The sequence below is a fragment of the Bemisia tabaci genome, chromosome 3 (genome assembly GCF_918797505.1).
Source record: "Bemisia tabaci chromosome 3, PGI_BMITA_v3".
NCBI classification, from domain to species: domain Eukaryota; kingdom Metazoa; phylum Arthropoda; class Insecta; order Hemiptera; family Aleyrodidae; genus Bemisia; species Bemisia tabaci.
The window spans coordinates 25,107,337-25,135,225 of NC_092795.1; the positions used below are offsets into that span (position 1 = coordinate 25,107,337).

At 38.9% G+C, this 27,889-nt stretch overlaps 2 protein-coding genes across 2 annotated transcripts; one reads left to right on the forward strand and one right to left on the reverse strand.

Annotated features, from left to right (window-relative positions):
- Window positions 1-21: 21 nt before the first annotated feature.
- On the reverse strand, window positions 22-15,456 carry LOC109031020 (xylosyl- and glucuronyltransferase LARGE2s). Its single transcript, XM_072297574.1, has 11 exons — window positions 15,453-15,456; window positions 11,318-11,461; window positions 10,152-10,297; window positions 8,898-9,093; window positions 7,695-7,909; window positions 5,832-6,033; window positions 4,559-4,786; window positions 3,811-4,190; window positions 2,924-3,079; window positions 1,861-2,040; window positions 22-1,134 (listed from the first exon to the last, which is right to left on the reverse strand). The coding sequence occupies exons 1-11, from the start codon at window positions 15,454-15,456 to the stop codon at window positions 826-828; spliced, it is 2,160 nt and encodes a 719-aa protein (XP_072153675.1). The 3' UTR covers window positions 22-825.
- LOC109031064 (uncharacterized) lies at window positions 14,175-27,889 on the forward strand. The gene is made up of 5 exons (XM_019042358.2): window positions 14,175-14,485; window positions 15,712-15,910; window positions 16,696-16,832; window positions 18,837-18,978; window positions 19,772-27,889. Exons 2-5 carry the CDS (start codon window positions 15,737-15,739, stop codon window positions 27,566-27,568), a joined length of 8,250 nt encoding a protein of 2,749 aa, XP_018897903.2. The 5' UTR covers window positions 14,175-14,485; window positions 15,712-15,736; the 3' UTR covers window positions 27,569-27,889.

A 27,889-nucleotide genomic window follows, 5' to 3' on the forward strand; every position in this document is an offset into this window, starting at 1 on the left:
TAATGACATAGAAACTCAAAATTGACATCCATCAAACATTTATTTTTCAGATGTAAGTAAAAACAAATATTAAAAACAAAAAAGAAGAGTAACATCTCTGTACGCACAAAGATAAAAATTTGATTAACAAAGTTACAACCTACATAATTACTTTTAAGTACTGAGGTCCAACAAGATACCAAAATTAAAATATCGTTACAAATCAATTGGATTCTTGATAGCAGCTGTTACCTAAGTGTTAATTAAACTTAGATAGAGCGTTACATAAACGTAACTTCATAAAATTGTCAGCAAGATTAACTTAGTTTACCTAAAATCAAAGGAATCAAAAAAATAGGAGTAAAACGATAAAAATCTTGTGTATGGCACCAACTACCAATTGGCAGTCCTGTGAGCATCTCTTCAAGCTTGCTCTAAAAATGAATACGACTCAATTATTCTGGGGACACAACTTCAAAACTTTCATTCTTCATTTGGTTTCAGTTTCAAACTATAGGGCCAATATTCGTGACATGATTTCTCCCTTTGTTTTTCAGAAAATTGCATCCCCTACTATTAATGTAGTGAGATGAGGAGCTCTACAATAATGCTTTGACTTAGAGGTAGGAAAGAGATCATACATCTTACCTGAATATAGTTTCTGACAGAATGAAAGTTAACAGTCTTAATCTCTCATCTAAGAGCTAATTGTGAGCAACTTCGCAATACTGATATCATGTAACATTTAACACCAAAGTGGTGTTGAGTACAATATTTTTTTAAAGCAAAGAGAGCCTCATATGTTGATGACTCCTGATGAAAAACAATAGGCTCGGGTAAATTTAATCACCTTACCACTACTGTTTGGTAAAATTTAGCATAGCGCTTCTCCAGATCTTTCACAAATTCATTTTTGAGAATTTTTAAACAGTTCCTATAGTGAGCTGAGCTTCGGAACTTGGCGATGTCAAAGCTGGGTGCATGGGGCATGTGAATGATAAATGCATTAGGGAGAACAATAAACTCAAATCCTTGTGCTTCAAGCTCCATGATGTGCGATACTTTGTTCCAGCCAAATCCAACAAAACGTGTGTCATATTCTGGAATGTCTTTGCGAACCACTATGTATGGCTCATAATCTGGCTCCCATTGTACCTGAAAAATTTAATTGATGTTAGTTATCATCATTTTGCAATAAAATTTTCAGCGACATTTTCTTTTATTTTGTGAAAAAAATATTTACACACATATATCAGCTACACATATATTCATAAAGAGCCTTGCTATGCCAAACCATGTAAGACTGAAAGAAGAAGGAGTAATTTGAAAAGTTTGCTTAATCACAGATAGGTCATGGATGGATGAAGGAGTTAAAATTCATTACTGTGACCCAATGGCTCAATTTTAGAGAGAAATACCTTTCCAAGCTTAAAAAATTTTTGCATGACTTTTCTCACTGAAAAGGCAAATGTCTGAAGAGGCTTCAATTTGAAGTTGTAAAAAAACTGTTTTTCGTGTTTCTGAAGCTTACAGTGTTGTGAGAAGGAATGACCCATGATATAAACCACTTCAAATCTAATGCAACATGATGGACGCTGTGCATTTTAAATCACAAACTAACGATTTCAATTTTTAAAAAAAAACAAATATTAACTTCAGACAGCATGATCGTTAGAACTAAGATGGCCACTGCCTTCAGTTTTATTCTCTGCATTTAAATTTATAAAATAATTACTGCCCTCTCTTGCGTTATGGGCTTTGCAAGATTCAGGAGTTCTCTTGCTTAATGTTAGGTGATTTCTTGTGCAGTTGGCAAAAGCTACATCACAAATAAAACTGAAGCGGAGAGTGAGATATACCAACTTTAGTCTTAGAACTTACCTTGTATGGTGTAGTCGCTATTTTCCATTTGGCATAATTTGTAGGCGCATGGCCTTTAGTCCATACATGGTAACGGAATGTGAAGAGGGATCCCATATCCAGCATGCTCAAAAGTTCTGCTTTGCTCTGTGGAAACGTGATTCGGTACCTCTGAGTTTCAAACGCAGGAACAACTAAAGCCTGTGAGACAGATTTTAGAGGTTGAAAACTTAATGATATAAACAGGGATAGGGAATTGCTCCGATAAGTAAAAAACAGCTGCACAGAATTTCATTCATTAGAGCATTGATATTAGGAGATGACTTTACCAGTAACTTGGTGTGAAATACAATTGAACAGCATTAACAAGAATCAATCTGACTACATTGGATGTTGCCTAATTTCTTCGTATTTTTATTTTTTCATGAAAGATTTACCTGACTGATGATCTGTCTCAGAATTTCGTAAATAAATTATCTCCATGCAATGGAAAATTCACAAAAAGTTTCGAGGTGATATCGTCACCTTCCAGGCAAAGTATCACAAGCGCCATGCGACGTTTAAAAATTTCCGCCGCCATTATATTTTTTTACAGAGAAATTGTTCAACGAACCTGTCCGAAAATTACACCGAATTTTCTTTGTGCTGCCGATAAAATTTAGTGAAATTTTCGAACAGATTCAACCAACAATTTCTCAGTAAAAAAATAAAATGGCGGCGGAAATTTTTAAACGTCGCATGGCGCTTGTGATACTTTGCCTGGAAGGTGACGATATATTGCCTGGTATTACTGTACAAATAAACATGGGTAGGAATTAGGCAACAAGAATTGCTGACTCTGGTTTAATTTGTTTAATTTTTGAATTCTGTGCTAAATAATAGTTCTACAATGTAAATGTTCTCAGTCAGTAAAAAATAGATTATTCATTGGAATCACAATCCATAGGCAAGATTTTATTTGTTAGAAGCGTAAAGATTTCTCCTCCCATTCTCAGGCACGATTTCCTCAGTGCAAAATTTTCACTCCAAAATAGAATTTTGTAAAAGCTGATGTGTTTGTCCATGAAATCTGGATGATATTTACCTTTTTGCCTCCATTAACATCTAAAACTTGCAGAGATCTTCGGATGTATGAGTACAGATTGAACATAGGCAGGAAATCAATGTCCGTCAAGAATACATAAGGAGTGTTAACTTGACGTAAAGCAACGTTCCGTAAGAAATTCACAGGATAGAAATTCTGAGAGAAAAGAAACAAACAAGGTAGTTAATCCATTTAAATCTTTTTAAATCCTGATTTTTTTCTGTTTAAAAAAAAAAGGGTTTTTACCAATAATTGCTTTTAGGTTGGGTATTTAACCAGTAAATTTAAAGATTAACTGATAGAACATAAAATGGACCACTAGACAAGGTCTGAACTAGAAAAGATTGCCGCAAGTTTTCTCTTTAAAATCTTATGCAAAGAAAAATTCTCAATGCAGGAACTTAGGAAACCAACTTCTGAACAAGATATTAACCAGTGTTTTCAACTCCGATCAAATGAAAGTTCGATTACGATTATGATGTCATTTATATTTTTGCCATTTAACAAATGTTAATTATAAACTCTTATGTCTTGTTAAGGAGTTGCTTTCCAGATTTCCCGCTGAGTAATTCGCTTTCCGTGTGAAATTTGGAGGAGAAAACAAGCTGCTGAAGCTGCGTGGTGGTTTAATTCGTAGGTACCATGTCCGAAGACCCATTTTCATTGATACAGATATTTTCCTGGTCCCATAAATCGTTTATAAATTTTAGTTTCCAGAGGAAATAGTCACGGAGAAAAAGAAGAAGAAAAGAAAAAGGAAAATATCTACACCTTATGCTAGGTTGCCCTAAGTTAGAATTCTTGAATTTATGTGTACTGTTCAAGTACGATTAAGGACACTGTCCAGTAGATTTAAACATATAATCATCAAAATGTAATTCACTTACACCCTCTTTATAGACAATGTGGTAGCCAATATTTTTTCTGCGGTTTAAAAACTCCGAATTTAGGGCATAGCTCAAAAACTGCTGCGCTTCAGCATCAGACATATAGAATGTGAGGCTAATTGGTCCATCCCAATGCTTGCAGAGAGTCTCAAGCATCTGGAGTCGGTCCATGGATAGCTGCGCAACTAGAGTAACATCATAACCATCTGGAGTCGGCTCATAATCATAGTCCAATAAATACAAATGAGTCCTGTAGTTGTTGATGCATGCACGTCGAAATTCGTAACAAACATCCTCTTCGTTCAGTTTGCTCAGTTCTTCATCTTTGCGCGTTGTTTTTGTGAGATTACATCCAAATAATTCTTGACGAAGCAGGTTACCTGAAATAGGAATACGAGGCACAAACTTAAATTTTCATGTCTATCTTATTTTTCCAAGCTGTCGACAAAATTAAAATTGAAAATAATTTGGATTGCATGGACTGTAGATTAGATGGATAAAACATGAGTAGAATTGGTCTAACAATAAGTCGACAAGCGACCAGAGATGCAGAAAAAACATGGCCCTCTCATTTTAAACCCCTTTTCCTCGAGAAAATTTTGAATTGATTATATTATTGATTAAGCTCATTAAAATTTCTAGGTAAGAGATTGAAAAATTTCTCACATTAAAATGGATTTCTTGGCAGTTTTACTCTTAATACGTCTAGATTACTTGTATAAAATTCAGAAACTGTAAAGGCACAAACCATCGTATTCAAGGAACGTCAAATAGAGGTTGCGGAAGAACTCAATATGCTTGTTCTTGACCTTCAGCTTCTTTGGTGAATTCCAGTGGATGATCTTGATGTGTGTCACTTCTGTATAGCACAGTTCACTACGTGTGTTATCACTTAGTTGAACGTTCCACTGGCATGGGAGCGTAAAAACTAAATATGGATGCTGCTTTATGATTGCATTGAATATATCCTGATCAGCTGTTGGGAAAGAAACGAATTAAATATCTTAAGGCATCAAAATTATGAAGCAATGAAACATGTTTCCCAGAAAGGTTCTTGCTTTAAGGGATTCTACAATGAATTTATAAATGAATTCCTCCTATTCTTAGACTGCGGCAGAACGGCAATCATCTGATTTTCAGTGAATTCATTTGAATTTTTCATAGAGGTTATTTATAATAGGTTTGCCACAGTGAGGAAGTACTAGGAAAGGAATAACCAGGAAATGTCAGAAAATGTTCTGAAGTCAGGAAAGACTTGGTAATGAGAAGGAAAATGATGAGAGTGTAAAGGAAAAAGTCTTGAGTCACCTTTACTTGCTTTGAGAAATGCATTTGACGTTTTGAACGACAGATCTTGCATGAAAACGATTTCAAATTATGTCTTTTTAACCATCTGGCATATTCTCAAGTGTCAAAGAATTTTAACAGAATATGACAGCAAAATCGTGGGAACATCAGGGAATTTTGTTTTCTAAATCTGCAGCAACTCTGTTCTAAAGATAGAATAACCCATAGGTAGCGGTTGCTGGATACTTGTTCAATTAATACCATAACGAGGTTAGAGGTAAAAAAGCACCCATAAAAACAGAGACATAAATGGATTGCATATAGCAAAAGGGAGCCAACGTGATTACAGAGCTGTATAAATCTTGTACCTTCACCTCAATTTTAAAGAAAGTCTAAAATAGCAAATAGTTTTTGTCAGTCTACCAAAATATTGTCAATTTTGAAGGAATAAAATAATAGTGATTTCATGATTACACAAATATTTATAATTTATAAAAGCAAAGAAGTAACACGATTTTGAAACACTGTAATCATGTTGGCTCCCTTTGCTAAATGTGATCCTAATGTGGCAGGTAAAGGGTTGGATGTTTGGTTTGACTAAATTTTTTACTGAGGATAATGCTGTTGATGTTACAATCATCTCATTATGGCAGCTGCAATGAAGACACATTTAAATAATGATTGAATGGGTTAACCTTTTTTTACTGAATGTCTAAACATGAAATTTAAATTACCTAGACTAGTTAAGTAATGCGTGATAAGGTCTCTTTCTGCAATGCTTCGCCACAGCTGAGCCCAGTTTAAGGACCGAAGTTTATCCAAATGGAGGAGAATGACTCCTGTATTGAAACCTCTGCTTAATGCTGGCCATGGTCGGTGTTTTTTCCAAAGTTTACCCAAGTACCAGTCACTTTGATTTTCAACAAGACCTAAGGCCTGCAACATGTATAAAGCATTAAAACATTTGATCAAGAACCATGGGGGATTTGAAAATCAAACAAAGGGGAAGGGGCACAGGAAAGTAAAACTTTGAGATTTTTCTACATCTTGAGAGAAAACTGAATTTTTTTTCCTCCACCAGAAAAAAGAAAAAAAGTATGATAATTTTTTTCCCCTAGAGAGGTTTTTGGTCATGCCTGCTATTCCTCGAAACTTCAAAATGCTCCAAAACTCGGTCAAATGGGACTGTTGCTCAATTTTTTTCAAATTCATTTTCAGAGAGTACATACAAAATCAGAGTGCCTGCATTTTACTGTTTTTCATTTAATCAAATTTTAGCCAAGGAAAAGACTTTTGAAATAGCCAAAAATCGAACCCCGCTTCAAACGAAAAGATATTGCGCCAACAGATTTCTTGACATCACAGGAGGAATTAATGGCTGTGTATTCTTTTTTTACCCTGCACTCATTTTTTCACTCTTTGGTAGCAGTTGTAATGAGAAGCTTTGTATCATGACCATGCTTGCAATTTTATTGTCGCTCAAAGAGAATAATTCTGTTGTTTTTTTTTTTTAAATAAAATAATTTGTTCGGGATTTGAATCTTATGGTTGCCATACTGCACAGAATTTAAGTTGGCTGAAACTAAGGGTGATCGCTTCGTATGATGACACAAGCTTCAGACAGATGCATAACGCTCTTGTTGAAACTTCAACATCAAGTCTCTTCTTTTTCAGCCAAAAGAGCAGTTCCGAGCTTCTCAATGCTCAGAAACGCATTTCTTGCTGAAATTTTCTTCAGAGATACCGAATTTCAAGTCCATTTGAGGATCATTCAACAGCCCTATTGCATATGGCATGCTTTCAAGAATTTAAAGATATGATGCGTTAAGAATTGTATTTGCTCAAATACCTCGGGAGTCAAAATGTCATTTTTCCACTTCGTTTTCTTCATCTTTTCAATTAACCTTTTGTAATTTTACTTTGTAATATACTAAAAAATCCAATTTCGTAATTTTGTTTGTCTAGCTATCCTTTCTCGGTGTAACTTTAAGACCAAGTTGCTTATAAGTAAAGCGCTGTGTGTACGAAGGGCACTTTTCACTTTCAGTGTCTCAGAGCCTCCGCTAGCAGTTCATTCATCACGAGAAAAGCAAATGCATATATTTTGATGAACCGTTTACTGAACATTCTTCATGATTTGTTGATTAATTCCAGAAAAATCACCCATTAATTTCCTCTGTAAAATTTAAATTAGCAGTGAAGATTCTCTAACATTGTAACTAAAAAGTGCTCTTCCTGCAACCAACAACTCAACTGATTCCAAATCTCTGAGATTTTATAAAGAATTTCTATTTTTGCCATGCTTCTGTTTGGACGGAATATTTTGTCATTTAGTTCGTTGTCATTTGGAGCAAGATGGTTACTTAAAACCTGTGATATCCATGCGAAGTTAAATTGAAAAAGAAGAGAAAAGAAAAGTTCTCTAAAACTTGAAGAGGCTTCATTACAGCTCCTTAGAAAATACAGAAAGCATAAAACAAGCTACCAGAACCCCCTCAGTCAGACCACTCAAGAACTTGATACTTTTTGTATCAAAAATACCTCATGTACTTGGTTCCTTAAATGGATGGTAAGTAAATATTATCCGAACAAAATACCTGCTTATGTTTTAGGTTGGCAAACATTCGCCACAGTTCAGCAATGTCCGTCGCAAAGGTAACATCTGTGTCCAGGACAATAACCTTTTCCAGACTACGAGGCAGAATTTTCGGAAGAGTTAGTTTCAGCAAACCATACACACCAGAGTAGTGTTTATTAGGGATCCATGATACATCTCCCACAACGCTGTCAGCAGGATAGAAGTTCATCTCGACTATTTTTGATGGGAAAGAAATATTAAAATTGGTGGTTAAAAGGCGAAATAGCTGCACTATTATTTTATTTAGCAATGATACACATTAAGCCTTGTCAACATTAGACAACATTAAATAAGCCTTGAAGAATGATCAATTTTTTTATACCACAAAGAACCCTGCACAGACCTTATGGGAAATGGCTCTCACTACAATCTAGTGGAACTTGGATTTGTTGCACAGCTGGTCATTCTGATCAAAAGTCCTCATAGGCAGCAAGAGATCCCACGAGCGGTTTTCGAGATATTCGCCGTTTTATGTGCGTAAACTGAGGTGTCGCTGGCCGGACCATAGTGCGTCCAGCGAAACCTCAATTTACACAAATAAAACGGCGAATATCTCGAAAACCGCTTGTGGGATCTCTTGCGGCCTATGAGGACTTTTGATCAGAATGACTGGCTGAGCAACATATCCAAGTTCCATTAGATTGTGGAGAGAACCATTTCCCATAAGGTCTGTGCAGGGTTCTTTTTCTTTTTTTCATCACTTATAATGGACATCAGGTTCAGGACAGGAGATTTGGTTCCATTCAAAGTAAAAGCTTTCTCAATATTATTCAGATGACCGCAATTTTTGGAGACAATAAAAAAAGGAAAAATTCAAATAGATACCCATTGAAACTTTGAGAACAAGCCCCAGCAAGTGGAATCTGAATGAACAGTACCATTATTCCGTTCAGGCTCAAGATTTTAACCCTCTAAAAATGATGGGAGTGGTAAAAAAAAAAAAAAAAAAATTGGGCTGATTGCTTCTGAAAATTTGTTATGCCCAAGACTCACTACTGATTAGTGAACCCCTTATATACAGTGGGCACAGTTCTTATTAGGATTTTTTTTTTAGTCTACATTGGAGAATTTGACAAATGTGAGATTCTACAATAAACCCTCTTCTGCCCCCCCCCCCCCAAAAAAAAAACAATAAGAGGATGACAAAAAAAGAGACAAGTACCTTGTGGGACACTCCATGACTCAAAAAGAGCATTCAAAATCAAATGAGCGACTGGATCAGAGATAATGTGAAAGTTCAGCGGATTTTTACGATAAAAGAGAATGCTTTTGATGAGAGTCACAACAGATCTACTTGAGTTGTATCCAGCACATACTATGGCAACATGGATTACTTCACACTTGGGAATTTCTGGATCCTGCAAAAACAGAAAATATCATTCTATTGGAGGTGAAAATTACCGTAGGTATCAATAAAGAAAAAGCCTAGGAACAGATACAGAGGAAAAAATAGAAAGAAGGGGGAAAAATTTGTATGCAGAAGAGGTATACAGTTGGTCATAGAAATGAATTGCGATATAGGGAGCAATTCTTTAGTTGTAGACAAATTCTATTTTTAATTCTTTGAATAACATAATTTTTTTGTCTACTTTCATATGGCAGGCAGGCTACTGTCGTATAGCACTTGCTAGTATATCAAAACACTTTTAAAACCGATTCATGTTTATGTAAACCTCAAATGTTTCAGATGACTTTTTTACTGATACAGCAGTAAGCTACACTGATGCGGAGCTGTGAACAAAGGGGAGGGGGGCACATAAGGGATAGAAGCGAGAAATTAAGCCCCGTCCTAACCTTCAAACCACCTGAAACATCTACAAGTCATGATTCATTTATGAGTAAGAGTTCTCCTTTTTTAATACTTTTTTCTTTCTCTGTGTATCTAAGAGGTAGATATTACAGTTAAAAAGCCTAAGTGCACTGCCTTGTGACAACTCGGTTGAAATAAATAACTGACAGAAAAAAACAGACGGCAAATGCCGAAATGGAGGTATCACTGTTTTTAGGCATTTGTACCCTTGTTTCTTCACTGACATCTTCAAAAGTTTAAAACAAATTTAATAAAATTTCATGCAAATTTTCATGGGATTTTTCATTTCTACCTGGTTCTACCACCCCTTGTTACAGATTTATTCTATGGTTGTAAAAATGGGAGCAAGCACGTGTAACACAGTGTGTTGGTACCTGCTACTTGTTTTTCATTTTTGCTAAAATACCTAAGCTAGATATCATACGTAATCGCTGAGGGTGTATTGAATTACAGTTTGACCGTAAATAAACCCTAGTACAGATAAAATTAAGGAGAGAATCAGGGTCTTAAAAACTACAAAAATCTTGTCAACAGAAGAAAGGCAGCTCATCATGCATGAACATCCTTTACAGAATGCAAATCACAGCAAAAAAAAGTTATACATACTGGTTTTCCAGTACAAGCAACATTTGAAAGTGGCGAAGCAGTGCGCTCTGGTAGTGCCAGTTGTTCTTGAAGAGCTTTCAGCTGTTCTTCCAACTCATGCAATCTAGCGTCTCTGCTGTGTCTGTCAATATTTGAAGCCCATTCCACTGAAAATGAAAATTCTAGATGAGCTCGTTTGACTTGTGTTATTTAAAACTAACTTCAATTCCATAAATGATAACTCATTAACTGGTCGCAGCACTATGATCCAACTTTAAACATGAATGAGAACAAAACTAACTTTTGAATAAGAGACAGCGTTTTTGAGCATCGACGAAGAGAGCTCCCAAGCCCAAAAAAAGCTCTCAAGTTGAGGCAAAAATGGAGGGGATATCCCACGCTATCCTGAGAGTCCATGTCTACATTAAGACAAACTCTCCATGCAAAGATAGGGAGCAAATACATTGACAGGGCTGCCACTTTATTTGGGGACTCTAAAACTGAAAAAACGGCATCACTGCTAATGTTTATTTCTCCTTATCTTTGCATAGAGAGTTTGTCTTGATGTAAAGGTGGACTCTCAGGATAGCGTGGGATATCCCCTCCAATTTTGCCTCAACTTGAGAGCTTTTTTTGAGCTTGGGAGATTATTTCAGAGAAAACCAGTGGCACCATCGTGTTTCTTGCAAAATTTTACAAAAGAATCAACAGTCAAATCACAAATTCCTCACGCATGCAACATCTCCATTTTGGTGCGCTACAGCTGTAGTAATGGCATCCAATCTGAGTCCCCGCCAGGTACATGTACACACTTTGACGCTGCGATAGCAGATTGTCTGATGTTACTATAGCAAGGGAAGTAAATGTAAGAAGTTTAAAAGAGCGTGACTTATTTGGCATGGACGCTACATGTATACTTGCTTTGATTCCGTTTAAATTGGTGAGAGTTGCCTGTGTTGGCAAGTTGAAACTGCCCTTGGTAGTATTAAGTACTTGGACTTTTTTCATGATACAAGTTGATGAGTGGCCTGGTCACCTTGTTACTTCATAATCATCCGACCAGAAGGGGTTGAGCAACAAAGGTAATTTTTTCTTCCTCCTCTTACAGATGGTTGATCCCGACAAATTTTATTCAAAACAGAAATATTTTAGTAAAAACTCTAAATTGGGATGCAAAATATACTCACAGTTATAGCTGAGGAAAACGGCATAGAAAAATAACGTGGCAACGATGGCACCAAAGACAAAGCTGCCTAACCAGTGTCTCGTGAAAACTGACACCACTCCATTCCTGCTTCTTTTACGAGATATTCTGCTTGCAAAGGAAAACCCTGAAGTTCAAGAATTGGTTAGTTTAGATGCCTTCATAATAATCTATAACCTTGCATGTCTCTTGATAAGTATTCAGAGACCAGGACAATGGACATTATTGTATTGGGCCCTTGGCTCAACTATACTAGAGCAAGGCGGATAAAGAATGGTGGTCGCATTTCGTACCCTCTGGACGTCACACGGTATCGGGTACATGGGCCGGCCGAGGCCGGGGGAGCCGGCTCAACCTCGAATTGCATGGCAAAAACCGTACCCTCTTGACATCACAGCGCTTCAAGATGGCAGCCAAAATCGAAATGCGACCACCATTCTTTATCCGCCTTGATACTAGAGTACCAATATGGCGAGAGTATGGACAGATCGCTTCATGGAGGGCTTAGGGCCCAAAAGTGCAACCACCCTTCCAACCAGCTTCTAAGGCAAAAAATTTCACTGCCAGTCTGCAGATTCCAATTCTAACCAAGATGGCTAAGAATGTGCATAAATGAGCTTTCTTCCGCAAAAGTGAGTAAATTTATGTAATAACTAAGTCAAATACTTGCTTTATAAACGATGGTTTGTGACAATTGTATTAGTAAATCGCTCTGGATGGTTGTAATTCATAGGTTGGCTGCATTTCTGGGCCCTAACTTTATTCACGGAGGCATCGGTGAAGGCCTGATGGATTTTTGGAGTTTCAAATCTGTCTACACTCTCGTTATACAGGTACTCTAAACTATACCTCTCACAAGGGGAGCTTCCCAAGTGTAACCGGAATTTCGAGTTGAAATTTCGCATGAAGATACTAGAGATGATTTTAGGGATGCCGTATTTTTTCGTTTTTTCGAATGGGGTCGGGAAAGCCCTCAAAAAAAGGGCTAAAGATGCGAAAAAAACGCGTGCGCTAGCGGCACAAGGTAAACGTAGGTGATAGAGGCTCGTCTTCCTTATCAGTACCGCTCGGCCAAACGGTAGCGTGCTCGCCTCGCAGACGGGAGGTCGTAGGTTCGGATCCTGACTACAGCCCATAATTTTATTTTACTTTATGCTTGTTTATTTTTCACTTACTTTATTTTGCACCATTCTCTCCGCAAACCGACTTACGAGGTAGAACACGTAGTGACTGAAGATTTCTTACAAATGCTGATAAAAACTCGAAATTTCCTCGGATTGAAACGTTATATATAATTGAATAAACAAACACTCTAAAACTCACCAAATTTCGTTGCCAAGCTGAATTTCCGGAGTATCAGTCAGATATAGATACAGATTCGACTGATACTTCGAAAATTCAGCTTGGCGACGAAATTTGGTGAGTTTTAGAGTGTTTGTTTATTCAATTATATATAACGTTTCAATCCGAGGAAATTTCGAGTTTTTATCAGCATTTGTAAGAAATCTTCAGTCACTACGTGTTCTACCTCGTAAGTCGGTTTGCGGAGAGAATGGTGCAAAATAAAGTAAGTGAAAAATAAACAAGCATAAAGTAAAATAAAATTATGGGCTGTAGTCAGGATCCGAACCTACGACCTCCCGTCTGCGAGGCGAGCACGCTACCGTTTGGCCGAGCGGTACTGATAAGGAAGACGAGCCTCTATCACCTACGTTTACCTTGTGCCGCTAGCGCACGCGTTTTTTCCGCATCTTTAGCCCTTTTTTTGAGGGCTTTCCCGACCCCATTCGAAAAAACGAAAAAATACGGCATCCCTAAAATCATCTCTAGTATCTTCATGCGAAATTTCAACTCGAAATTCCGGTTACACTTGGAAAGCTCCCCTTGTCAGTCGCCCTAACACTTTGTTATTTTAGGCAATGTCTCTGGGCAATAAATAAGAAAAAAGGAGCAAACTGTAACTATCTGCCATGTGAAATAATTTCGAAACACCTGTTCTCTGTGTCAAAGAGGAGATAAGCAAGGTCCAACTTCTTGGGGAGCTTTAGGAACAGAAACGAATAAGTTTATTACGACAGCATGACTTACATGACACAGTAATTAGTGGCAACAAAAGTGAACTTTGAAGTTACATGGTCACTTCATATCCAGTGCTGATTGCGTAGAAATTATATATAAAATCGGAAATATCATTAGAAACTCTGTAACTAAAACTTCTGTGAATGAATACTTGTCTATAAAAGTGTAAACAAAAAATTCATGAGAACTTAGACAAAACTAACCTCAAAAAAATAGAGCATAAAGCCGGCCAATCGGAGGCAAGTTCAAGTCCTTGTCCCCTGATTGGTCCAAAATTATCGTTGGCGGGTAAAAAGCTCCTAAATAATGGAAAGTTGAATTCGTCATTATCGCGTAAACGAGTGAGAGTTTTTAATATTTTCAAAATATTTCGATTTCATTACACCTTTTTAAAACCAGATTAAAAGCCGATATCAATTAGAAGAGCAAGAGTCCCGAATCAATCTCGAGACAATTAATTTGAACGACTTTTCAAATCTTCCCGCATTCCTCTGTTACCCCTTTTTACCAACCCTAAGAAAATCAACTAGATTACCAATAGTTTCGATTGTCACAATTATGAGAAAAATCAAGAATATACAGAGTAAATGAACGTTTATATTTTTAAAAACCTTTAATTTACTTCAAAATCTTACTCCTTAAAATTTAATTGACCAGTATAACATAGTCACAAGATGTCAATATTATCTGAGGACAGAATAATTGGATTGCTTCTGTTGGCTAAGTACCCTCGTTTTAAATTTCAAAGTCAAAAACAAAAAATACCGTTGAACTTTCGTTACATACAGCGCGTGTTTCAGATTGTAGATACTAGATTTCAGATAAGATTTTTCCACTGGTTTTCCAAGAATTTCGCTCCTTAATCACTGTCAAATCTAATCTTAATCAATATATTGATATATGCTATTGTGAATCAATAATTTCTTGCTCCATCCATCATAGTTGCCTGTTATGACTAGTCTAATGGGATAAAGTTCTCAGTGTCTTCTATCATTGTATTTGCTCTGAATGATTCGCACAAACATGTTACTGTTCAGCCCTTTCATGTAGTTGTATGTCTCCATTTCGACAGGTAAAAGCTCATAGAATAATGCTTTCACTCTTCATCTCAATTTCTTCTTTGTTACTTAAGCCTTCTCTGCTTACAATGTGCTAGGCGTGAAACATGACCAAGAACTTCAATGCGTAAGTCCACCGATCTCAGTTTCATCAGAGCAATTGTAGGCAAGAACTTTTCTTTAAGCTCAATTCACACTATCAAACTTTTCATCCGACTTAATTGAACGGGAAGTTTGACGCAAACAAATTTGATTCAATTACCGTTACAGTGTGATATTGTCATCAGCTTGAGGTTCGCAAAGATACAGCTTTGGGTCATGTCAGTTGGAAGATTTCCTTCCAACTTTTATGATGTTGAATGGGGAAAGTTAAATGTTGACGTTACATTCGAGTTTTCGTTCTATTTTTCATCTAATAGCCGTTTTCTCTCGTCAGTATCACACTATCCAACTTATATTCGACAAGTTGCGTCTAAGAGTTGAATGAAAAGTTTGATAGTGTGAATCGGACTTTACAAAGCCAGGTTTATCGGATTAAAGCAGAAAACTAAAGACACATTCACACTGAATCGAAAAAATAATACCATTTGCAAGCATGTAGAGTTGACAAAACTTGTCTTTTCTAAGTAGTATTTAATAATATTATAGTGTACTTAGGTAGAAATATTATTCCCAAAACATTGAAGACTACCATTTGACTTAGTCATTAACTGTGTTTCAAGACTTAACATGGGACAAACATTTCATCAGCTCCGACAAAACTCTCCAATATCCGCACAGAAACCTGTGTATTGGGACTGTCCTAGAGCTCGCGCATAGTATGCGGAGACGAATGTCAAAGTATTGTTCATGTCACAATTCACCGGTGGTGCCACCTGACTACATGTATTAAGCTGTTGAGTGGTACGAATTCAGAGCTAATCGGAGATTGACATTTGTCTCAACATACGATGCGCGAGCTCTATCTATCTTGAGTCTTACCCATATCTTTGATTCATTAATGGTACCAATTTTTTCCTCTGACTGGGCTGATTTCTCATGCTCACAAATCGGATTTTCAGTGGAGAAAAATTCTGACAGTTCATCTGGGGAAGGAACTATCCAATACAAGTAGTGCACCAAAAGTCAAGAACTGAATATTTCTGGGTGCCTTTGATCTGCATGGTTACCTGGAATATACAATATTCCTGTCTTTATTGTCCCTTCCTTCCGTTTCTTTACCTGTCTCAATCTTTTATAGGTAAGTACATAAGGAAACTGAAACAATGGCATGCTATGGACTACTCATCAATATTCGGAAGGATGGTTCCACCGGTGCGGAATTCCCTGTCACCAAAAATGAAATTACATTTGGGTCACTTCTGTCGTGTGATGTACGCTTGAAAGTTCCAGGCATTGAAGAGACTCACTGCACACTCCTTGTCCACCCAAATAGCTCTGTAAGTCATCTTCATACTCCTCAAATTTTATTTGTAAATTCTTACATCGACCCTTTATTCATATCAGGCAGATGCAGTATCAAAGTAAACTGTTCGGGACCATTTAAAAACAGAATCACTCGATGCTGAATGGTCTGTGTTGGGAAATATAGTATTGGTCATGATCAAGGACTGCACCTTAATGTTAGTTTGTCAGGTCGCCTGCACTGTTGGTGATCAGTCAATCATGTGTAAAGCTCGGATCACACAATCAAAGTAGAGCCTTCAAAAAAGCTCATCGATGGCATTCTTGACTGTTAGCCTCTGACAGTTCATTGGCCGGACAATCTTTGAAGGTAACCGATGTGTTCAAAACATATCATTGATCACATCTTGAAATCATAAAGGAATTTCATGGAGAACTGGCTGAGAAACTAAAGAATTTGTGCCACTTTGAGAGCTCTATATTGTGTGATGTGTCGGTCTGTGTCCTTTTATCTGAAATGCAAAGAAAACTGTCTTCTGTTGTTGTTTTTTTTTTTTTTTTTTTTTTTTGTACTACTTGGGGGAACTTGAAGTCCCATCTATTTCTGACTCAACAATTTTACCCACGCCCAATGTTGCCCGTAAAAGAGACTTCACCTCATTGCTTTCAGATGGAGCTCTTCTGTGTTAGTCAATTTGAAGTTTTAGGGCACTCTAAATTATTCCTGTAAATTATTCAGAAATGAAATTTCCTCGTTTCTAATTTTTTTGTTTCAATACAGGCATTAATCCTTCAATCATTCTATTCTTCTGTTTATTAGGCTTTACTAAGAAATTTTTCTGCCAAAAACCCAGTTCTTGTGAACAAGAAACCAATTTTGAAGAATGAACTACTTCAAGAAGGCGACAGGATCACAATCCTTGACAGAACTTTCATGTGGCACAGTAGTTTTTCAAAGTAAGTTCATCATCAGTCACTATTATTTTTCCACTTTTCAAATGAGTCAAAATAATACTGAACTGACTGGCCGCTTGGCGGATCGAGTCAATGAGAAAAATGGGACATGATGTGGAAACTTGAAAAGCATTTATCTTTGTTCATAAGAAACGTAGAGGTTCAGTAGTGTTCAAATTGATTTTCTTGTAAGCACCCATGCAAGTATAAAGTGTGACAAATTAAGCATCAAAATCTGCTGTTTTAACATAAAATTTCATGTTTGACCTCTCCCCTTGGCTCGCTCTTTTTCGGGGCGATGAAAGGTTTTTGAATAATCTAGGCTTTGGATTTTACAAGTTCTAGGTACACATTATGAAGGTGAATCCATTCAAAACACCAAAGGAGTAAGGATACAAAGGTACCTTATCAATAGGTACTGCTGAAGTCAGTGACAAAAGTCAGTGCTACGATCTACTAACCGGAAATGACATGAGTCCAGTTGGCATGGAATGCCAACTGGTGTCAATTTGATATAATTTGGCATAAGTACATAGTGTCCATGCATAGCGTAGTCAAAATCCAACACATGAGTTGATTGAGACTTGCGAAAGTTAGCTTCTTTCGCAGTGGCGTGCGGTGGGTTTAGTGACAGGGCAAGCTCTAGCGTTCGCCATCCGGGGGGGGGGGGGGGGGGGGGTAACGTAGTCTCTTTCCCCTCCTCAGAGAGCCTCCCTAGAAAATTGTTAAAATTTTACGGTATTTGCTCTATTTTTCGGATAAAATCTGATGGAACGTCTTGAAAAACTGTGGTTTTATTACTTTCTCTTTTACTTATGATTTCGTTTACTCAACTTGTTTTGAAAGTCATTGAGCATTAGAGAACGGCTCCGTGCTCTTGACTCCTAATTTTGCCACTTATTTGAGGTATTGTAGTCTTTATTCTACATTATTTAGAATTTTTTGAGTTTAAAATTAGAAATTAGAAAAATAAGTTAGAAAATTAGAATTTTCTGCGTTTTAAACATGATTGAGAATTTTCTAATTCATCACTAATCAGACCAAGTGAGGGAAATTTCGTAGAATTTAAGGGCATTTGCACCGAAGGAGCAATTACAACCGCGACGGAAAGAGGGAGCAAGATAGCGCATCGGAGGCAGAAGCAGCGCGCTGCGGTGACGGGCCAAGAGATGGCCAAGAGAAGCGAGCTGCGATCGCGCAGCGAAGGGCTCGGACTCGGAACGTACCGCTCTACCCGCCCGCCTTGATTCCGCCGCCGAGCAGTGGCGCTCCGCTCAGCTGATCGCAAGCGATTCTCCAGCGCATGAGTCGTCCTGTGTTCAGGCCGCGCTGCGCCACCTCCATCTGCTGCTTTCATATACTTTAGTGGCACTATACGTATTTCTGTCTCTCTCTCTTTCTGTTTTTAATGCAATTTACATACTGAACACCTTTTATAAATTATATTTGCTAAAATGTAAAACATGCATATAACAGGTGTAATTTTCTTCTTTCTTTTGAAATCTTTGGGCAAGCAGTGCTTGCCTTGCTTATCCGGACCGCACGCCACTGTTCTTTCGATGGATGTCACCACTTTATCAATGTCTAGCTCTGGGACGGCTCATCCGAAATTAACTACTCTGGTGTCGTTGGAAAGCTTGAAAAAAGAGCTTTAATTTCAGACATGTGCAACAATAATGGGCCAGACTCAAAATATTTTTCTGGTGCTAATTTTAATGTTTTGATTGCTATAATCCATAATTGAACCTTTTGATTTTGTTAAAAATTCTGAAAGAGGTTGATCAACATGAAGGTGGCAGCATCATCAACCTTCTTTGCAGTTAGCAGCATTCATCAAGTACCTATCTTAAAAGCCATGCGTATCATTTATTCACTGATAATATAAAATTAAAGCTTATGTTAGTCGGTTAATTGAGTATTAAAATGATTTGATAAGAGTCTCATGTGATTATCTGTAAGCTCTCTCTTATTGCTACTGTATTGTGTTTATTTGTTTTACCTCTACAGGGCGGACAAAACATCCCGTAAATCGATTGCAACATGTGTCAACAGTCCTGTCAGACCAAAGAAGAACAATGTACGCAAATCTGAGCCGGGACGTAGGACACCGCTCAAGAGTTTTGTTTCATCAGAATGGATCAGTATAGAGGTAAGAATTTTTAAATGGCCCATAAACATCATTTTTTCTAGAGAACTTAAAGGCTCAAACCTGAATGATACGCTTTATTCTTTTTTGAAGACTCGCAAAACATTTGTTTTGATTTACATCAATTGCAACATAAATGGAATTTTTCTACACCTAGGAAAAACTTATAATCAGGCAGTTAAAAATGTGAACGCAACTGCCCGCTCCCTATTTTTAATTAGCCACGAATACTTATCAGCCTACTTTATGTATTCTTCAAAATGTTATTGAGGTCCTCTTTTAGGAAATTTGTCATGTACCTCTCTATAGTTAAAAAACAAATTCATCTTTTTATGATGGTTCTTAATTTAGCCTTGGTAGAGTCAGTTGGCAAATCCTCTTGAGTGACATTGATTATTTCTATCAGTAATGTCTCCTTCATTTCCTCTCACTAGAACTTACAATTCCTCCTGCTAAAGTGTATAATGCAAAGTAGACTAAGATAATTAAGCGACTAGGTTTAAGGCACAGCACTTCATGTGCACATTGGACAGCGCCTTGCAAGTCGATCAGCAAGTTAACAAATTATATCAGACTCCTGGTTTGGGGCTTGTAGCGCCAACTTTCATGCTTTAATTGCCAGGCTCTTTCATCTCCTCTAGATCGATTGTAAGGGCTGACTATGGTCAACAATTCAACAGCATTCATTGCGTTCCTTACGTGCCTTCCTGTAAGACTCTAACAGTGCGGAGCTCTTGACCTCTAAACTGAATTATTTTTCTTTGCACATAAATCATGTTAATCATTTATTTTTCAGGCTCCAAATTTAGCCCCTGGTACGACCAGATCGAGCAAAAGCTTAGGTGCCGAAACATCGGAAGAAATTCCAGGTGTGACAGAAAGTTTAAGTCAAAACATAACTGTGCGACGCAGAGGCAACATGCAAGTTTCACCGAAGTCACCAAAGCAGAGCTTGTCCCCCCGGCGCAGTCTACGAGTAAGTATCCACCGCAAGTCAATTCTTCGCTCTACAGCTACACCGCGAACCAGGAAGTCAGTGAGATTCAGTCGAATGATAGAAGGCACTCCAGAGCACACTATTTGGAAAGTTCCACGAACGCCTGCCAATACATCTTTCAATGCATCTGCATTGTCATCTGATAGCGACTCAGCATCAATTATTGATCTCACAAATTGCACCGACATCGACTCCGGGTCACAAGCCGACTCTGAAATATTCGAGTATCTCTCTACGCCAGCAAAATCCATGAAAAGTGAGGTCTCTGAGGTGGAAGATGTAACCATTGCCACTTGTGGTGACTCCTCATTGAGCACTATGCTTAGTCCATTTAACTCTGGAAAATCTAGACAGCCCGCAACTCCGTACACAAGATCAGCCTCAAAATCATTAATTTCTTTTGAAACACCCAACTCTCATTTGAAATCAGTTGCCAAATCGCTGATCTCATTTGATACTCCAGCCCCTGTGCAGATGGCAGATAAGTCATTAATATCTTTTGATACTCCTGCTGAAACCAAGTCTGTGTCAAATGAGAAAATCTTATCACTTAGAAAACAGACGCCTTTCAAAGCTGGGTCATTGATGAAACCATCCTTATCGGTAAAAAGTGCTTCAAGGCCTACACCCAGCCAGGCGAACACTCCCAAATTATTGGCATCTCCTAAGTTTAAATTTGACAGAGCTCAAGCCAAACCAAAACCCAAAGTCAAAGACCAAACACCAGTTCTGAAAACAAAATTGATTCCTTTGAAGAAGAAAGCAGCTCCAAAGACACCACTCCTGGAGCTTGCAGAAGTGTTCAAAACTCCTGGAAGACGAGAGGTAAAGACTCCTGTTAGCAGTAAGCTCGGAACTCAAGCAAAAACTCCCGTTAGCAGTAAGCTTGGAACTCAAGCAAAAACTCCTGTGGCAAGCATCCAAACACCTATGGCTGGGTCCTCGTCTGATCTCAGATTGTCAACACCCAAAGGGAGCTTGAACCTTAGGACAAGAACTCCTGCAACAGGTATCCGAACACCTGCTATTGGGGCTTCGTCCAGAGTGAGTTCCACCCTCAAATCATCAACATCCAGAGAGGGCTCTAACATGAAAAGTGGAATTCCACGCTCAATCAGGTCCAGTATCCAGAAGGGGATGCCGATTGGTAAAACCAGGGGCACAACATTTTTTGCTATCGACTACAGCAAAGGCACACCGAAAGTTAAAGCCAAAACACCATCGCAACCTGCACCAAGGTTTAAGTTCACAACCCTTCATAGGGTGAATGTTGATTCAGAGAGAAAAGTTTCTCCGGAGACTGTCAAAGATACAAATGTATATCCAGATGATTCAAAAGTGATTGAACTTGATAACTCCGTAGAAATTCTTAGCTCTCATAGTCCAAAGCAATTTGAAACTCCATTGAAGAATGACAGACAGTTGAGTGCGAAAACTGAAAGCACACGAAGGCTTTCTTCTCTGACTGATATTGTTGTTGTTCCATGCGAAGCAAGTGATATACGTAAATCTAGTTCTAAATCTGGCAAAATGCCATCACAATCTGAAGCTCTTTCTAAGGGGAACATTGGATTGTCAGTGGAAACTCCTTCAAAAAGATCCCGAATCTCCTCTCTCGCTGAAGTAGTTGTTGTCAAACCAGAAATGGACAGAATTCATGAACCCGCAACTAATTCTCCAGAACTTTGCAGGAAATCTATTCAGAATGCGTCTCTGGCAGAAATAGTAATCATCCCAGCAGATACAAATACTATTAATGCTAGTAAGAAGAGAGTTTCAGCCTGTCCAAGGGCAGCAATCAATGGGGAAAATCTAAATGTTATCGCGGAAGGTCAAAGTCATTTGCAAACCCAAGCACAGGCTAAGTCTTCGGATTTACCCACTGAGGTCAATGATAGGCTGAATTCACCTCTAGTTGAAAAAAGTCCCGGTGTATCATCCCTGAAATCTTCACCTTGCGATCTTAGCAGTGTTTTTAAGACACCTCTAAAAACACCTTTGAAGACACCAGCAAGAAGCACGCGTGCATCTGCAGCAAAGAAGAACAATTTGGTTAGTGAGGAAAGAGCGAACACAAAAACACCATTGAACTCTGTCAGAAAAAGCAGGGTCAAAGCTGCAGCTCAGAGTACTCCTAATTTCTCCATAGTAGAAGGTCTATCTGTCAGTGGAATTAGTGATGTCTTTGAGTCTCCTGCAAAGACTCCTAGAAAATCAACGCAGAGTACAATAGCCCTTGGCTCAGATGTAACCCAGCAATCTTCAACTGAGACCCCTAGTAAATCAACACTCATCAATGATGCGACTGTCACAATGCCTGATGTGGATTGCGAAGAAACACTCACATTATCAAAATCAGCTGAACCCTCAACATTGGCACTCAAGAGCAGCCACAAGAAAGCAACCACCTCGCTAGAAGCAGATGCAACTTTTGAAGTGCTATCTCCAAATATCAGATCAGTTAATGAAGGAGAAATAGACAGGGCCAACTTATCTTCAGAAGTCAGTCAAAGTAAAACAGCCACATACTCCAATCTCGGAATGCCTTGTAACTCAAAGACAAATGCATCTATAGCTCTCACCAGTTCAGGATCGGACGAAGTTGTCTTGTCGTTAAGTGTTGAATCCAGTGGATTTTCTGATTCTCTTTTTGAAACCCCTAACAGAGTAACCCGTAACTCCACCTTTAGTGGCTCAAAAGTTAATATTCCCTCTAGCACTCCTGAAAATCTAATAGGAGCAAACAAAGATGTGTGCTCTAAGAAAGCAAGGATAGTCCCAATAATCAAAATCAATGATGAAGTTTATGAGACTCCCATCAAAGCCTCTAAATTACGAAAGTCTAAAACTCCTGTTTCTGTTGCTCCTCCTGAAAGGTCAGAAAATGAAATAATTGAAAAATCGGTTTCCTCAACATCTTCGCCCGAAGGCATTCTGAAGTCTCCCTTCAAATCAAATTCGAAAATGCTGCCATCCTCTTGCATTAGTGATACGTCAGTGTCATCAACATCTAACTATGATATGTCACCTGAAGTAGCAACAGAGGGCAAAATTTCCAATGGAACCTTCTCTCAAGACAAAGAAAACTGTGATGCAACAAATCAAAACCCTGTCAGAAAATTAAACGAAACCTACTCCCCAGAAAAGCAGAATTTTGTTGCAGACATGATGAGATCTCAATACTCGGCAAAGATGTTGCAAGATTCAACCAATGGCAGTAGAATCCTTGATGGAACTTTTGTCAAGACTCCGCTCAATGTGAATGAATCGGAATCTCGATCGTTTGATCTTGCTGAAAAACTTGAAGCAACAGGTAAAACACCGTGTAAAGTGACTCGCCATTTTGTTGCCAACAGCTGCTCACCCACCAAGACTCCTCGGACTGTGAGAGAACCAGAATCGCCCATGCTTGATCTTGCTGAGACATTCAAAACACCCGGTAAAGTGACTCGCCTTTCTGTCGCTAAAAGTTGCGCTTCTACCGAGACTCCCCTCAAAGTGAGAGAACCAGAATCGCCCCTGCTTGATCTTGCTGAGACATTCAAAACACCCGGTAAAGTGACTCGCCTTTCTGTCGCTAAAAGTTATACTTCTACCAAGACTCCCCTCAAAGTGAGAGAACCAGAATCGCCCATGCTTGATCTTGCTGAGACATTCAAAACACCTGGTAAAGCGACTCACCATTTGGTGGCTCATAGGTGCACGCCTACCAAGACTCCCCTCAAAGCGAGGGAACCAGAATCGCCCATGCTTGATCTCGCTGAGACATTCAAAACACCTGGTAAAGCGACTCACCATTCGGTGGCTCATAGGTGTACGCCTACCAAGACTCCCCTCAAAGCGAGGGAACCAGAATCGCCCATGCTTGATCTCGCTGAGACATTCAAAACACCTGGTAAAGCGACTCGCCATTCGGTGGCTTGTAGGTGCACACCTACCAAGACTCCTCTCAAAGCGAGAGAACCAGAATCGCCCATGCTTGATCTCGCTGAGACATTCAAAACACCTGGTAAAGTGTCTCGCCACTCTGTTGCTACTAATCTAACACCTGCTAAGACTCCTCTGAAAATGATTCATCCTGAGTCACGGTCATTTGAACCTACCGAGACAGTTATGACGTCCATTGGGGGCTCTTATGAGAATACCAATTTTGGAGAAATACCCGATGAAAGTGTACTGAACTATGAATACTCTTCTGCATCCTCTGGCTCTGAGCTAAAAACACCTGCCAAACTGAGGGAGAGAATGTCATTAGTTAACGACAAACAGAAGGCTCATCCAGTCAGAGACATGACTTCTATACCTGAAACCTCAAATAAAATATCAGATTGTGTTGAGTCCACTCAGTCATCCACAGAGGTTAATCGCATCTCAGCTGCCACTCCTAGATTCACACGCAATTCCTTAGCCATCTGCAATCTTGAAAAAGCTACAAAAACTCCAAATGGCTCTCAAAAAATTGAAAAAGCTAGCGAAGAGTCAAATTCGCTTTCAGTCAACAAAAAGCGACTGTTTCAAAATCTTTCACAGCAAGTGAATAGTATCACAGAAGATACATCATCAAATTTGGACAACACCATTGAGTTAAATCTTTATGACATTTTTGCTACACCTGAAAAATTCGCCTCAGCGCAGGGCTCAAGAACGCCAATGAGCAATGGTCCGTATCAGCCTGAAACCCCTAGTACATCTGGATTCGAATTTGGTAAACTTCTTTCTTCTGCTCTTAACACGGCCAATGCTGTCGAAAATGTTAGTCTCACGCCATTGGCAAAATCTGCCTCTAAGACAGGCATTCGGAACTCAGCAGTAAAACCAACAGGTTCTCCACTGACTGAAACTAGCATTTGTTACCCACTCAATGATTCCATCACTAAAACACCTTTAACATTAAACAAAAGTTTATTGAGCAAAGGCAATTTTGACCCTCAATGTTTGTCAAATAATTCAGCCATCAATAGCCCTGTAAATACAGCTCAGCTGGAAAGTTTTTGTGGAAATCTAGCCAACACCTCCGAACTCAAAAGCTCCCCCTCATCACACCTGACAAAGCCTTCATCCTTGAAAAAGACTCCCAGAAGTGCCAGAAAAAGTTGCTGCCCTTCAACACCTGAAAGTTCTTTGAGAGTAGAATTAGAAGCACTATCTGCAAGTGGCGGTAAGCTGAAGGATAAGGTTTCAAAATCCAATGCTGAGAGTCCCTTGTTACTGGACAAGCTTTTTGAAGAATCCAGAAGCAAACTGCAAACCCCATCCTTTAAAAACTCACAATCAGGTACGGTTAGTTCATATTTGAGTGCTGTTTTAGACTGGAAAACGGGTGAACCTTGTAACGAAACAGTATTGAGCCCTAATACAACCATGTTCGACTTCAATGCAGTAAAAACTCCAAACGTCCCAAAAGATATGTTCGTGTCACCATTGCGTGCAAGTGATAAGACCTCCGATAGCTCTGACGGAGAATCTAATCTTAAATCCGCCAGAGGAAGTTTGAAAAACTGTGCATCAAACACTATGTTCAACTCAAAATCAGAACTAGCGAATTATGTGGAAGAAAATTTGAAAGTTGTTGGCTCTGGTAGAAGCAGCACCAAAAAGAAAAAGCTCAATCGAGCCTCCAGTTCATCAAGATCGTCCATCAGAAGCTTGTCCAGACACCCTGGAAGTGCAACCAATCGCCAGAGTGGTTCATCCAAACGAAGTAGTTTTACTGCACGAAAAAAGAGAGTATCAACTCCTAAAGTGCCTAAACGAAAACTGAGATTCCATGCAGATGTTTTGAGCTCACCTGATTCTGAATCGGAGAACCAAGTTTCAAATGAGGTGGAAGTAACTATGTCTGTGAGGAGCACAAGAAACTCAAATTCAGTGGCTTCAGCCAGACGCAGCACGAGGGGCAAAACGCATAAGGGAGAAATTTCTGCACCCTCCAAAAAGGCCCCTAAAGCAGCTCAGTCTAACTCCAAAGTAGCGAACAAGTCGTCAAAAAGCAAAAGCTCTGATTTAGAGTCGGCTGAAGTTTTATCTGCTGCTCCTGTCAAAAAGCAGAAAGGTACGGTTGCAAAATCACAGTCATGTAGAGCCTTAAGATCTAAAGTGACGTTTGATGTGGACGAGGAAAAAACATCACCTGTCGCAAAGAAGCGCAAGTCTCCTCAGACTCAAGTTCCAGCAAACGTTGGTGGAAAACGAAGGAAAACTAGAGAAGAAACAGAAGAGTTAGTACTTTCCGCACCACAAAAGAAGACCAGAGGAAAAGTAGCCGCTTCTAAATTGAAGCTTGAAGACGAAATTCCCTCTCCCCTCAAGAAAGTAACCACAAAACCACTGAAAAAAGGATCATCAGTGAGTCAGCGGAAGGCAACGTCTATAATTTCTGAAATCCAAAGCCCTCTTGTTGAAAACGAAGAGGGTGATGTGGTGATGCCCTCCATGTTCGATAGAGTAAAAAATCGCAAAAGAGTATCGATAAACTCACCACAAAATCCAGCTGAAGAGCCTGCAACTAGCAGACGTAAAACGCGATCTATTTTGTTTGAAACCGGAAAAACTCAGACTACCAGTTCAACGCTAAAAGTTAATAAGAAGGCTCAAACTATATCTGACGGTTCCAGGAGGCGCACAAGAGCTGCAGCAGAGCCCATTCATATCAAGGCTCCTGGAAAAGATAAACAAAAGTCAACTAAAAAAACCACAGCGCAAGTTGTACCTGAACCTGATGTGTCTGAAGAGGAAGTAACTGTACGCCCAAAAAGAAGCACAAGAGCCGCAACAGAACCCTCAAAATCTACAGACAAGGCTGTTGGAGAAAATGAACCAAAAACTGTTCGGAGAGCTATGGCCAAAGTTGTACATGAACCTGAAGAGTCTGAAGAGAGCGTTACAGTCCCTCCAAAAAGACGTACGAGAGCTACATTAGAATCTTCAAATCCTGCTAATAAGGCTGTTGGAGAAATCAAACGAAAGAACTCTCGGAGAACTGTGGTCAAAGTCGTACAAGAACCCGAAGAGTCTGATGAGAGAATTACCGTCCTCCCAAGAAGACAAACAAGAGCTGCAGTAGAGCTCATGGAACCAGTAAACAAAGCTGCCCAAGAAAGCGGACAAAAATCTACTCGAAAAACCAAGGCCGCAGCTCTAGGTGAAGCTGAACTGTTACAGGAGGAAGGTACCCTGCCTACTAAAAGAATTCGCACCAAAAAAGAGGAAAACTCTTCAAAAGTTGAAGAGCCTAATTTGGAGCTAATCATAATAGAACCTGCAACCAAAAAATCTTCCACAAAAACTGTGCCTGTCAAAAACACCAAGGGAAAAACGGATACCAAGCCGTTAGCAAAACAAGAAATGCCTCCTTCAAAAAAACCCACCTCTAAAGGAACAAAGCGGGAGGCCTTGAAGAATGTGCAGTCCCCATCACCTGCGCAGCGAAAGGTGAGGTCTAAAGTAGAAGTTTGTGATAAAGAAAACGATGAGAATACAGCACCTCCTCAAAGAAAAACCAGAGGGAAGAAACCAGCCGTGCCTTCCAAAAGAGTTTCTGAAGAGAAGAAAGTTAGAGTCTCTTTAGGCCGGCGCGTCACACGAAGTCGAAAATAAGGCCAAATCAGTGTACTTGCACAAAACTTTTTCAGAATTTTCATCTTCTTACTCGCTACAAGGATCCCTCTCACTTATTCTCTTCTTTTTCTTTCTCCCTTGTACTCAAAGATTTTATTAATTCTATAAATTTTAGAAAGTGGCCGCAAAATTTCTGAGATCAATGAGTGCAATTGTACAATTTTATAGCACTGCTTACATTATTACTTTCGGCTGCCACTTTTCGTTTCTGTCCTTTTACCCCATTTCAAAATGTATCCAAACTTTCTATTTGTGTAACTAAATTCGTATTTATATGCTGTAAATTCAAATTAAGAAGTA